Here is a 14670-nt window from a genome sequence, read left to right as displayed (position 1 = left end):
ATAGACATGTTAATAGTTTATATTTATCAATTAACAAAATGCAAAGTGAGTGAACAGAAGAAAAATCTACATCAAATCAATATTTGGTGTGACCACCCTTTGCCTTCAAAACAGCATCAATTCTTCTAGGTACACTTGCACACAGTTTTTGAAGGAACTCGGCAGGTAGGTTGGCCCAAACATCTTGGAGAACTAACCACAGTTCTTCTGTGGATTTAGGCAGCCTCAGTTGCTTCTCTCTCTTCATGTAATCCCACACAGACTCGATGATGTTGAGATCAGGGCTCTGTGGGGGCCATACCATCACTTCCAGGACTCCTTGTTCTTCTTTACGCTGAAGATAGTTCTTAATGACTTTTGCTGTATGTTTGGGGTCGTTGTCATGCTGCAGAATAAATTTGGGGACAATCGGATGCCTCCCTGATGGTATTGCATGATGGATAAGTATCTGCCTGTACTTCTCAGCATTGAAGAGACCATTAATTCTGACCAAATCCCCAACTCCATTTGCAGAAATGCAGCCCCAAACTTGCAAGGAACCTCCACCATGCTTCACTGTTGCCTGCAGACACTCATTCGTGTACCGCTCTCCAGCCCTTCAGCGAACAAACTGCCTCTGCTACAGCCAAATATTTCAAATTTTGACTCATCAGTCCAGAGCACCTGCTGCCATTTTTCTGCACCCCAGTTCCTGTGTTTTCGTGCATAGTTGAGTCGCTTGGCCTTGTTTCCACGTCGGAGGTATGGCTTTTTGGCCGCAAGTCTTCCACGAAGGCCACTTCTGACCAGACTGCTCCGGACAGTAGATGGGTGTACCAGGGTCCCACTGTTTCTGCCAATTCTGAGCTGATGGCACTGCTGGACATCTTCCGATTGCGAAGGGAAGTAAGCATGATGTGTCTTTCATCTGCTGCAGTAAGTTTCCTTGGCCGACCACTGCGTCTACGGTCCTCAACGTTGCCCGTTTCTTTGTGCTTCTTCAAAAGAGCTTGGACAGCACATCTGGAAACCCCTGTCTGCCTTGAAATTTCTGCCTGGGAGAGACCTTGCTGATGCAGTATAACTACCTTGTGTCTTGTTGCTGTGCTCAGTCTTGCCATGGTGTATGACTTTTGACAGTAAACTGTCTTCAGCAACCTCACCTTGTTAGCTGAGTTTGGCTGTTCCTCATCCAGTTTTATTCCTCCTACACAGCTGTTTCTGTTTCAGTTAATGATTGTGTTTCAACCTATATATTGAATTGATGATCATTAGCACCTGTTTGGTATAATTGTTTAATCACACACCTGACTATATGCCTACAAAATCCCTGACTTTGTGCAAGTGTACCTAGAAGAATTGATGCTGTTTTGAAGGCAAAGGGTGGTCACACCAAATATGGATTTGATTTAGATTTTTCTTTGCATTTAGTTAATTGATAAATATAATCTATTAACATGTCTATTTTTGAAAGCATTCTTACTTTACAGCATTTTTTCACACCTGCCTAAAACTTTTGCACAGTACTGTATATATATATATATATATATAAGCTATTAAACCCAGATGAAATTCTGTAGCAAATGAAAGCAGCTTTGATCTTCACAGTGCTTCTGATCCAGTCACTTTGCTTGTTGTTGGTTACACAGATAATCAGATTTAAAACACATACATAAAACAAACAAATACATAGCTATTCTTCATTTAAGCTGATCTGAAGACCACAGATCCCTATTAGCACTATAGGAACTGTAAGGTAGTCAAATATTTGTGCTAATAAAGAAAATGAATCTGCTACAATATGACAATTTTACTTTAGGTACAAATAAATCTCAGAGTAATTTGAATATTTCTGTGGCATCAATGCCAACTCAAACTTGTGCAAGTTCATACAGTAGATGTTACTAGTTACTGTTTCACAGGGAAGGCTCCACTGTGATGTACATACAGATCCTCACCCACACCCACCTCTTGCACCCCCTCAAATGTTCAAAATACAGATCTCAGGAGACGATGACCTGCTCTGAAGCGAAAAAGGAGTATTAACCAACTCCCTGTTGGTGTTCACATCAACAAGAAACCCTTTTCTACATCCAAAGTAGAAGGACCACTGGGTTATAGTCACAAGTTTAGAACCTTGATGTGATCAGATAAAGTGAAAATGGTTGCTGATTACTCAGTCAGTGAGGAGATCAGGTTTAGAAAGTAGCTTCTGAACTCTCCTCTGTGGCTGGTGGCAAGCCAGAGGAGCATACTGTATTTCATCCACAAGAGAATCTTGTAAATAAAAAATCAATTGATTGCCGCTACAGTGCTTGGAATTCCCAAGCCCCCTGCCAACAGGATGGATTGCTGACTTTAGATACCAACAGTCGATTCTGTTTAAAACCTTATGGAATATAAAGCAGGAAGGCGCCTAAACTCTTTACTGGAACGGCACACAGCAATGGTACAGCACTTCATGACTGATGTGCACAATACCACTTTGTGTGTATGGTGCCTGGGTCTTATCCAACAATTTTAAGTGCTTTTATACTAATAAACAGCAGTGAATACTGAATCCTTCATAAATTGTACTTGAGAATATGTTATGCACATATACTTGGTATAGTATCTTTGAACGTGAAAATAGTATATGTATCATTACAATTTGATAACTTTTGAGGAATTATTTTTGTTTGTGCTCATTTTTCAAGCTCTTGCAGAATTACGTACGGTAATGTATACTGTTAACTTTAATAAATAATGATAGTTAATACTGTTTCAAAATAAAGATGTTCTTTGTATAGGTTTATTACCATTTATATTTGATATATCTTGTGAAGCTATCCGGGTTCAATGTCTGTTTTCCATTAAAATTACACATCTGGTAACATGCCAAATGCTGTAAAGCCATAAATATTTGCAAGCCTTTTATTATGTGTTTTTTGCGTATGAAAAAAAAACTGCAACCATGTTTGACACAAACATCAAATTCCACTAGAAATACATACACACAGCATTTCTGGAGCAAAATAGGTATTATGGGTGTGATTCGCCAAGTATTTTGGTCGCAAATATTTATGGCTTTACAGAATATGATTATGAGATAGAGTGATCCATCTAAGAGCAACACAAAGGGTGAAGGAGTTCAAAAGCTTTCAAGATTTATTATGTGGATTATAAATTGTAAACAACCAAGCCAAACAGTGTGCTCTACTCAAACATCCAACAAGGTTTTCAAGAAGAATTGTAATTTGTCATTCCCATGAAGGAGAATGTGGGTATTCAAATAGCTATGAGAATGCATTCTAACACTAAATAATTCCACTATAAGAATACATTCTACTAGCATCTCATCATATTTTCAATATAAAAATACCATCCATTCTTACATTTTTTTATGCTGTTACATGTATGTTTTTTTCTTTTCTTTTTGCATACAGGTAGTTCTCCTTTTTCCCTTTGTATTTGTTTTTTGCATGGCCAACTTTCTTCCTATATCGTTTTGTGTGTCCAGAATGCTAGGACTTGAACCTGCACTGTATGACTCGCCCTGCACACCAAGCTGCTGCGCTTCTACAAGGTGAGCCACTCAGGAAACCGAATACTACTTCTTCTAGTTTTCATTCCAATGTAATCTCTCAATTAACTTAATTGATCTAATTATTTGTTCAATTGGACATTTAATATTTTTTCAAGGCCTTTTACAGTTCATGGTTTTAAAAATGCACTTGATTCAAGGTACACTACCTATGAAACATTCTGAGGCCTGGAGAGTATTTGTCCAATTAATCAACTAATTAGACCAATTAAGTAACTGAGAGCTCAGGTGGAACGAAAGCCAGAAGGCACTGCGGCCCTCCAAGAACTGAGTTTGACACCCTACCTGCAACCCTTTCAATACCAGGATTGTCATTTCAACCGCTGTTGTCAAACAACATCACACGGTTTCATATAGATGTACAAATATAGAATTTGATTCAAATGCCAATCTATACCATGAAAGCAGTCTATAAAAATCTTGTTTGAATATCAAAATAGGGTTGACAGTTCCAAATGCTGTTTAAAATCCACCTGCAACTTGATGTTAAACAACAGTTATGGAAAATGTAAATTTGCCATTAGATTGAAAAGCCTAAAGTTTTATCATATAAAATCCAAGACTGTGCCACATTTATGAAGTGACATATGTATAGACAGCTGCTCCTTGTCGCTCTTCTAATCCCCAACCTGTGATTATTTGGTTCCTTCTGAATCCCATTTCTACAGTAGCCTGTGTTTTGCACATGCAAATCCTCAAAAGCCTTTGCTAAAATCCATTAAATATATATCCTACTAAATAAACTGTACATTTTTAGTGCTGCACTTCCTCAAGAAACTATTCTCACCAAAGGAAAGCCTTGCATAATTCTTTCGCCAGACTTACAAATACAGTAGATATTAAATTTATTGTGCTCTACAGCACAGTTCATTTACAGGAAGCGCTACAGCAAGGGTTGTTGTAATTGTGGTCATGACTAGTTAAATTAGGGATTAGCCAGCTCGCAAACGCTTTCACTTTCTGCTTCAGTGCAGTACTTAGACCTCTTTGACTGGATCATGACCAGTCAGGGAGTGACTGACCTCATTTATAATCTAGAATTTAACTCCACATACTGTAATTTAGGTTTCTTGTTATGTTTTATAGAAAATTTATTATTGTTCTTAAAAGTTGTTGGATATGCATATTACAGTAGCTGTTTACTGAAGTAGACCTATATTATAAATAATATCTTCCGTCAACCTAAAAGTGAACTTGAAAAAAAAAAATTGTAAACAGATAAACAAAAACTGTGAAAAAGTCTTGTGTAAAGTAAAAACAGGCCTGTTACAGTATCAGCACTGTTTAACAAAGCTATAGGGAATAGTGAAAATAGTACCTACTGTACAGTAAACACACTAAATACAGTGACACTACTCATTTATATGGAATCAGTACACTTACGTTTCTAATTAGGCCTATACCGTTGTGTTTTTGTTCTGCATATAGTATACTTGTTTACTAAACAGAAAGCACATGACACCTGGACTACTGTGTTTATGTCTCTGATGAGGATAACTGTAAAAACAACCCCTAGCGGTGACTTAGCCACTGTCATTTGTTGACTTGTACTGCCTGAGCATGTGTGTATACTCTTTAAATTAGAGCCTATAAGCAAAATGTAGTTATGCATTTTGTGACATTGTCAACATACAATATTGTCCTGTTCTCCTGCGGTCTCAATGGATGGGTAGTGCTTCTCTATGTATCAGAACAGTAACTGATTATCTGAAAAGTCAGCAAACCATGTAATGTAATAATCAGCAAGTTAAAACAACAAGACTATTAATTATCAGGACATTCCCCAACAGCATAGGGATTTACACTACCCCTTTAAATATGATGTGCACAATGTCACAAATTAAATTTTGCAGACAGAAATGGATTCCAGCACTGACTTAATTACAGGGGGTGGTTCAACCCGGGCCAGTTGCAATGAGTTCCATCTTACCATTACTGACTTTAGGTGTAGCGAGAAAGGATTGGCATACATCTTATCTAAAACCAAATAAGTTTTACTTGAGCAAATACTTTTTGTGAATTACCATGTACTGCAAGTTTCCCTACTCTCTAGTTGTAAAAAATATTTCTCATACTCCACTAATTTAACCATCTCAACTTTCTGTTTCTCTATTACCTGAATGCTAGAAACATATCTTTTAGTGAAATAATTATTACCATGAAGGGCTCCATGGTGCATTAAAGTACTGAATAGTTACTGCATTTTAAGAACCGTTTGGTTTCCTATTGAAACAGATTATATAGATCTTGATAGAACCTAATGGAAATAAGGTTTCCAGAGAATAACCTGCCCATATAGTCTCACTTATCCAGGTGTGTCAAACTCCAGTCCTCGAGGGCCGCAGAGTCTTCTGGTTTTCATTCCAACTTAAGCTCTCAATTAACATAATTTATCTAATTATTTGTTGAATTTGACATATTTAATATTTTCCAAGGTCTCTTACAGTTCATTGTTTTAAAAATGCACTTGGTTCAAGGTACACTACCTATGAAACATTTTGAGGCCTGAAGAGAACTATTAAATGTATCCAGTTAATCAAATAATTAGACCAATTAAGTAATTGAGACCTCGGTAATCCTTTTTTTTTTTTTTTTTTTTTTTTTTTTTAAAGTGTAGAAAAAGATTTACCCTAACTAAAAAGTTAAGAGTTAGGAACAAAATGTACATACTTGTCCTGTATACTGTACAGTACAGCACAGCTTTATAAGAAAACACTTTTTTTTTTTTTATTCAGAGTAGTAAAACATTACATTATTAGCGTTAATCTGCTACATCATTAAACACGAATCTCTTGACGTATAAAATCCCTTTTAGTTTACATTTTTTAGTATTGAGACTATTTTAACAAATAATTCAAATAATCTTTTCACTTGTATCAGGCATCTACTTATTAAAAATCTAAGCACTGCTCGGTTTTACAAAACCCCAACAATAGCTGTTTAAAACACAAACACAAAGGCAGACTTGCAATTTGTACTGAGCTCCTAAACCCTACTGCTAAAACAGAAAACTCCTCATAACATATGCCTCTTGCTTGCTCACATGACAGAGTGGCACTGCAGTTTCCCATCAGAATATTAAAGATTCAAGTTACAGTACACCAGACTATAGATCAGCTGACAACGTATTCAGTCTAAGGGGTAGAATACAGTAAAATACAGCTGTGTAGTAATTAGAAGGTTCCCAGCAGCCCATTTTGAAAATTGGATTTAATAACAGCTTGAAAATGTTCTTTATGACTAAATTGTTAATTACAATAAAGGTTTCTTTTGGAGATTAAAAAAAAGAAAAGAAAGCCTGCTGTACTTCTGAGCCTCACTAATTCTACTAAACTGTTACAGGATCATGACAGTTTTTTTCAGTCACTTAGTGAGTAACAAGTTTATATAGGGGGAGGCATGTGATAATAGCTACTGTACTATGCTTGGAGAATTTAAACAAACTAGGCTGTCATGGTCAGTTTATTCTGATAGAGTGCACAATGGAAAATAACTAAGTAAAAAATAAAAAGAAAATGCTTTTAAGTAGTATTGTGTGTAAAACAGAGATACTCAACACTTTTGAAAATGGGCATGGTTATACCACAGTAATTTCCCCATGCCAAAGTGAATAATTACTAAAACTTGATGTAAACCATTAAAGCTCATGGTCAAATGACACTGTCGGGAAACTATTGCAATAGCAAATTCACTTCTACTGGGAATTAAATGGGGGTGGGGGCGGGGGGTCTCCAAGAGATGTATGAATGTGGGGGCTTAAAAGAGTCAATTACTTAAGTCCCCTGAGCAACGAACATAGGGTCAGGTTACTATTAGACAGACTGAAATGTCTCCTTACCGTGTCCTGAGTGCCTGCCAGGCAGCATCAATGTCTGCATAGAGGTTTTTCTCTGATGGCTTCCCAGAACTTGCTCCATACCCAGAATAATCGTAGGAGAAGACATTGCAGTTTATTCGAGAGCCAAGTCCGATGTAAAAGCTGCTCATCTGACCCAAGTCCACAGCATTCCCGTGGGAGAAGAGCAGGGTAAACTTGGCATTTGGGGAACAGCGAACAAACATACAGGCTACTCTGTTTCCTCGACTGGTCCTGGTCATGAAGCACTCAATGGCATCCTTTTCCCTGGCTGAGTACTGCCAGTCTGCTCGTTCCGAGAGGTGCAGAGTCCACCGGCTGCCGCTCTCATCACAGATCAGGGTGTACGTAGGGTCGGGGGGCAGGAAAGCGAGTTTTGAGGCAATTTTGCTAGGACACGGAGGGCAGCAAAACAGGCAACACAGCTCACTAAAGGAAAGGTTATTCATTTTCTGTTCTGGAATACAAAAAAAAAAAATGGAAAGAGTCAATCTACTATATAAAGCTCTAATAATATCAAATTACATTATCAGACAGCCCATAAGCTATGTTGCTGGTGCGCTGAAGCTTATAAAAGCCCCAAATTCTCTACACAACACAGTAAATGAAGTAAATATTAGAGATGGGAATTTTAAACGCTTAAAATGTATAAGTGGTCAAACGTTTAACAATATGCTAGACATATAACCGTTCACGTGACAAATTTCATCAAATGCATATTTATTTTAGTAATTTATCATATGCAGTGGGCCACATATCTGACTGAGGTGGTGCCAGAGTAAGGGTGGATATTTTAAAAAAGAAGAGGTTTGGCAATTGCCTCAAAGTAGTTTTTCTAACTGGTGCAACAGAAAGATTCACACTGGTGCTAGTTTAATCCTCGTCGATCTGGCGCTTCAGTGGTGCACTCTGTGTTCATGCTGTAGTAGGCATGGTATGGTATCCTATCCAGTCCACGTGGTAAGAGAGTTAATGACAAGTGTTTTTTTGTTTTTTTTCTGAAGTTTGTTATATTTTTTTAATAAAATGGCATCTCTAAACAAAGGAACGAGGTGAGGCAACGTTTGGAAGTATTTTAAGGAACCAGACGAGAAAACCGTGGTATGTAAATTATGGCAAACAAAATTGGGGTACCACAAAAAGCACAAGTTCAATGCTTCACCATTTGAAACAAAAACATTAAGAAATTACTGTGGATGGAGATACTGATGGCGGTAAAAGCATTTCCAGAATCTTTTGCTATTTTATACCTGGTAACTCCCTTTTCCAGAAGTGAAGTATTTCCACATTCATATATAGCATTTAAACATTCATATAAATGTTCCAAAATTCACATCCCTAGTAATGTGTGCCACTCAGCATTAGCAAGCAGCTGTACATTACACAAATTAAGCACTGTCTCGCCCTTCTTTGATGTTCTACAGAAACACATGTACTGCATGCACAAGGAAGCAAAGTCCCACATCATGACAATAGAAAAGTACAGCAAAGGGATACAACTACTGTTGGTAGAATAAATGTTTCACATTTCAGCTTTTAATCATCTTTTCATCCTTGTGACAAAACATATTGTTGTAATACTGTACTCAATACATCTAAATCTAAACCACAATAAATAAATAAATACCAAAAATAACTGAATGCAATAAATGGAAGAACAGCAGCGAGTGTAAAATAAATTGTTTTTTTGATTACCAAATTGCCATATACCATTTTATGTCTGTTTTTTTTTATTATTATTTTTTGGTCTTTGAGAAGCAGGTGCTATTTCCCAAGTCCCACCCATTCTGAATACAAAGATCATATATTACTGTACTACCTGTGAATAGAAAAGACTTGCAAGATGGGTTTAATAAGTTTAGCACCAGTTGGTAAATGGATGCAAGGCATCTGATGAAAACAAAATATGGCTGCTGTTTGACGCATTTTATGTACAAACTTTTAATTAACTTTTCCTCTGCATAAAGACTATATTGTATAACAAGAAAACTAGATGGTTTACAATATGTGTACTTTTAATGATCCTGTACAGAGGGAGATATATGGATGGATTAGATATCGCTTTGCAGCTCACAGGGATCAGTGTTAACTGCTCACGCCATGTTGTGTACCTGGAATGGCTCCAGTCAATATCAATGTGCCAAGATTAAGGACCTTATTCAAGAACCGGAAACAAGACACTGTATATCTTTGCCTAGTATCATATCCTCTGTGATGTTCATCACATCTGATACATAAACATCTATGTATTTTATTGTTGTTTTAACTGCAGTCCAAGCTACATTTGTAACCACAGCTCATTAACACAGGATCCACTGCTTTGACACTATTGGGATGAACTACTTTTACAGTAGCTCAAAAACAAATTACATTATGTGGTTTGCCAAAAGTCTGGGACAGCACCAACATCACCTACCCTCCCCCCACCTCAACCTCATCTTTATCCCCGTCCAGTAAGAATCTGGTCTTAAATACAATTTTTGACGGCTTCTGATTACTCTTTCATTCCAGTTATATTATGCACTTTCATTGTAGAAGGTTTTGCAGCACCTTCTGCTGTAAACCTCAAAATACATCAACTGCCTTGGGCACCATCACTCACGTCCATTTGGTGAATTGAGTAATGATTGATGATACATTTTGATTCGATTACTAACAGGGGCTTGTTGTAAAATGTACGGTAGCACTCTATTTATTTGCTTATACAAAACCCATACACTCCATTCTTTCAAAATCACATCAGTGTGATTTCCAAATCAGTTTATTAATATATGGACCACAGGGAATGTGACTGTGTGTGACTGTGTAGCCTGACCACAAAAGGCCCAGTACTTGTATATGTACACACATACTTTTAAAAGCTTTAGTTTCATTTTCAAAAGGTACCGGCACTGCACAAATTATCTATCTATCTATCTATATATATATAAATTTGTGCAATATAAACCGCCATATGACTCCGATGTTGAAAATGACCAACACCTCGAGACACTTGGTAAGACTGAAAACACCAAAACCGCAATCTAGTCATATGTGAGATTGCATAGCATCTGCCTTGCGGAGATTTATATATTTCTAAATTAGAATGAGGGTAACTAACTGTCTGGATATATCCACAGGGAGAAACAACAGATCACTATTTCCAGTTACTTGTGGATACCGAACATTCTCATTTCCCATGTTTTTGCTAAACAACAATAAAGTAATATAACAATAAAGAAAGTTGTACGAACCCGGAAGTCCAGCAGTTGAAGGTTGAAGTGGTACAGATAAAAATAAGGTGCAATAATCACAAAAACATATGATGTCTGGAGTCCACTATGTCCTTTCGCTCGATCTGCTGACTAACATTACAAACAACCAACTGCTGTTCCTGAAAAACCCAAACTCGGCTCTGTCCCGCTATATAAAATAATCGAGTTAACATGTGGGTCAGTTTTCTTGGCTAAAATATTCGAGGAGTGACAAAGAGCCTTTGAGCCTTTAATCCTGTTAACCTAAACCCAACCCCTCCAGTCAGACTCACTACATCGCTTGAACCTGCTAGTCAATAACCTACCGTATTAATTACTGCCTTCTGTTTTCACGGCCAGGGAGGGTACAGGAGAGATTGAAAGTCATTTCAACCAATAGAAAGGAAAGCAAAAAATGACGGCCGGAAAAAAGTTCCAATAAAAATCAAGACCAAGAAAAAGGAGGAGGAGCTGGGTTGACAACAGCCGAATGATGCAGTCGAGTTGACAGATATCTAGAGTGGCACAGAAAGTATCAAATAGGAAATTACTTTGTCAAAGTACAGACCAATAGCTTTGAAGTAAGGCGACTCTTCTCAGTTCAATGACATAATGCTCAAGCCTCTCAGGCACGCTCACAAAATGCGAGCCAATCAGATTGTTACTGTTGGCAAAACATTAATCAAAGCGAACCAATGAAAAAAACTATATAGTTAGGTTGGTGAAATAATTGTTCGTGTTCTTATTGCAGACTGCGGAGTTCTGCACAGAATCGCAGAGATGCGCGTTCTTCGAGGGCTGCTGGGTGACGTCACACAACTCCACCCATAGAAATCTGTGCAGGTTGTGCACAGCCCCAGCGCAGCTTTGAAAAGTCACTTCGGGGGACAGGTTGCGGCTGTGAACCACAGTGACGGTGCAGAGATCCTTAGAGACCTGCTAATCGTAATGCAAGTAACCACTAAAACTAGTGCTGCCCCTTGTTAATGGAGGCGAACGACATCTTATTGTAAGACCATAAGAACGTAAGAAAGGTTACGAACATCCAGCTAATAAAATGACGTCACTGCAACGTCACCAGCACGTTGGAGTTTCGTCGTGGCAACGTAGCGAAACAACGTTCTAAAAACGTTCAAATGAAGGAAGCTGGAATGTTCCTGCGACGTTGTAATATTACGTTATTGTGACATTCCTACAACCATGTGAGGACATCCACATGACATTTTCACAACCTTCTGATGGCATATTTTATTATATTCCAACAACCTTATTGTTACTTCAATGGGACAGTTTAAATAGTTGTAAAAAAAATGTCTCGTTTTTCTTTTATTATATATAGGAATGTGCACTTATTTTCAAACTAGGCACTGGAGCCATTAGGAATGAACATTCTATTCTGAGGTCATCATCATCATCATAAACATCATCAACATCATCAGCATTCTGGAATTTTGTTTAAAACTTGTTTGTTTTTTATCAACTTCATAAAGCACTGTTTTTTTGTATTCAGCCGATGAAGGACTTGTAGTCCGAAACGTCCTGATAATTGATTTGTAATCAATTATTCTACCTTTTTAAGTACCTGAAATAACCTTTTCTCTTTTTTTTCTTTTTTTCTTATTGATCATTTTGGTACACAGCAGTTTTCCTTTTTCTCAAACTTTACATATATTTTTACTGCTACTTAAGAACTATGACTTCTATACGAAAAATAACATCACAGTGCTTCCAAGAACTAACAAGATTTACCAGTTTTTTTAACCCAAGAATATCTCCAACTTATATCAAACTTGCAAGATCAACATGGAGCAAGACAAGATTTACCAACCATATTCATTTCATTAAGAACTGTTTAAAAGTAAACCTCTTTCCTAAAGGCTTCAGAATGAATTTCCATTCAAGTGACAACCATAGAGGATATTACAGGCAAGTGCAATCTACTTTATTTAAATGTAGTAAAAGTATCATGAGGCATACTATCAAAAATTATCAATATAAAATACAAAAACTTGACCATATGATAATTTCCAAGACATGCTTGAAAGATATGTTAAATAATAATGATTTATACTACCAAGCTTGTCGCCTTATTCACAATTTAAATGCAGATATCTATGATTTCATGAAAATAAAGCAAAAAAATGGATAAGCTCAAGGAAGACTATAAGACATTAAAGACTACCATTAATTATCAAAATATAATACAGCAAAGACCACATAAAACTGTTGTTACAATCCCAGAAAATTTGGCACTTACTACTGCTGAACACTCTGTTTTATCCAAAGGTCTCACATTTGTACCTATAAAAAAATCCACTGACACATTTGCAGTCATCAATGACACACAGCATTTCTTTCGCCGCATGCGTTTACATGCCCATTTTCCTGCAGACACAGATACAAATGAATTAGGTGCTTCACAATCCTCCAACACAGCTTCTGATTCCTTAGATATTTTCCATCAATACAAACAAAAGCACTCTACTTGGACACCAGCCTCCGGAGCATTTCAAGCCTTAGATTTCTATTGATAAATGTGAACGAGAAATAAGTCAAATTAATTTTCAACAACACACTAATCGTTTAAACTTGACAACAGATGAATATCACGCCTTACAGAATATACAGAAACGTAATGACATCATATAAAACCTGCTGACAAAGGAGGAGTTGTAGTAGTTTGGAAAAAGGATCTATATATAGAAGAAGCATCTAAACAACTTTCTGACACTAACTTCTACACGAATGTCCCAAATGATCTTACCCAACTGTTACAAACTACAGTCACATCTACTATCCATTCTGCCATCCAGAATAACTTATTACCAAAATCTGCGTCTAATCTTACTGTTGAAGACCCTCGCTGTAGCCGTTTTTATTTACTTCCTAAAATTCATAAGCCTACCAACCCAGGCTGTCCTATTGTATCAGCATGTTCCTGCCCCACTGAAATAATTTCCAAGTTTCTTGATGATGTCTTCAGACCCATTGTGGAATCTCTACCTTCATACGTTAAAGACTCTAACCATTTTTTGCAACTAATAGATCATTTTTCTTTAAATGGTAACAGTGAAAATATGACTCTCTTCTCAATGGATGTCAAATGCCTCTACACAGTTATCCCCAACAGTGACGGTTTACAAGCACTAAAATACTTCCTTGATAAACGGACAGTAAAAGAACCTGCAACCGATATTCTTTTGCAACTAGCCCAACTCGTCCTTTCTTTGAATTGTTCTCCTTTAATGGAGACTTTTATAAACAAGTTAGAGGTGTCAGTATGGGAACAAAAATGGGGCGGATTGAAAATAAAGTTTTTCAACTGTACAAGGGACATACACCAATTTTATATCTTAGATACATTGACAACATATTTGGCATCTCAGATAACACTAATGAAGATTTAATGGATTTCATACATTTTATTGCTCTAAAGTATACATGGAACATTTCTAAACAAATTTCTTTCTTAGACATTACCATCACGGTTTCTAATTCAATACTACAATTTTCTACAAAGAAACAGACTCTCATTCATATCTAAGATACGACTCCTCACATCCCAAAGCTTGTCGCAACTCCATTCCATACTCCCAATTACTAAGACTGAGACGCATTTGCAGTGATGATAGTGATTTTTTGAATAAAACAAATGACATCTGTGCATTTTTCAGAAACTGTGGTTTTCCAGACACTATACTTAGAGAAGCTCAGTTAAGTGTATCGACAATAAACAGAAAGGATGCCTTGTACAAAACCAAAACACAGAATACCAACAATCGTATTCCCCTTCTTCTTACTTATCATCCTATGACCAAAAAAGTACAACACATCATACAAAGAAATTTTAGCATTCTTCAAGATGATCCTTCTACAGCTCCTATTTTCAATAACTCTCCTCTAATGTCATACAGAAGAGACAAAAATCTAAGAGAGCATCTGGTCCACAGTAACATTCGACCCAATCTGGACAGTCTTAAGGGTACGTTTCTATGCAGTAGGTCACGCTGTGCTACTTG

At 37.0% G+C, this 14670-nt stretch overlaps 1 protein-coding gene across 2 annotated transcripts in view; it reads right to left on the bottom strand.

Moving 5' to 3' along the window:
* LOC117408633 (alpha/beta hydrolase domain-containing protein 17B) overlaps positions 1 to 11080 on the bottom strand; it is a 35876-nt gene extending 24796 nt beyond the window's left edge. The window contains exons 1-2 of one of the 2 annotated variants that reach the window (XM_058996476.1): positions 10978 to 11080; positions 7401 to 7875 (exon numbers count right to left, since the gene is read on the bottom strand). In XM_058996476.1, the coding sequence (XP_058852459.1) occupies positions 7401 to 7867 (467 nt within the window). In that variant the 5' untranslated portion in view covers positions 7868 to 7875; positions 10978 to 11080. The other variant, XM_034905550.2, reaches the window with a different exon arrangement.
* Between the last annotated feature and the right edge of the window lie 3590 nt (positions 11081 to 14670).

Source organism: Acipenser ruthenus, chromosome 2 (assembly GCF_902713425.1).
Source record: "Acipenser ruthenus chromosome 2, fAciRut3.2 maternal haplotype, whole genome shotgun sequence".
NCBI lineage: Eukaryota > Metazoa > Chordata > Actinopteri > Acipenseriformes > Acipenseridae > Acipenser > Acipenser ruthenus.
This window is presented reverse-complemented; position numbering and strand designations above follow the sequence as displayed.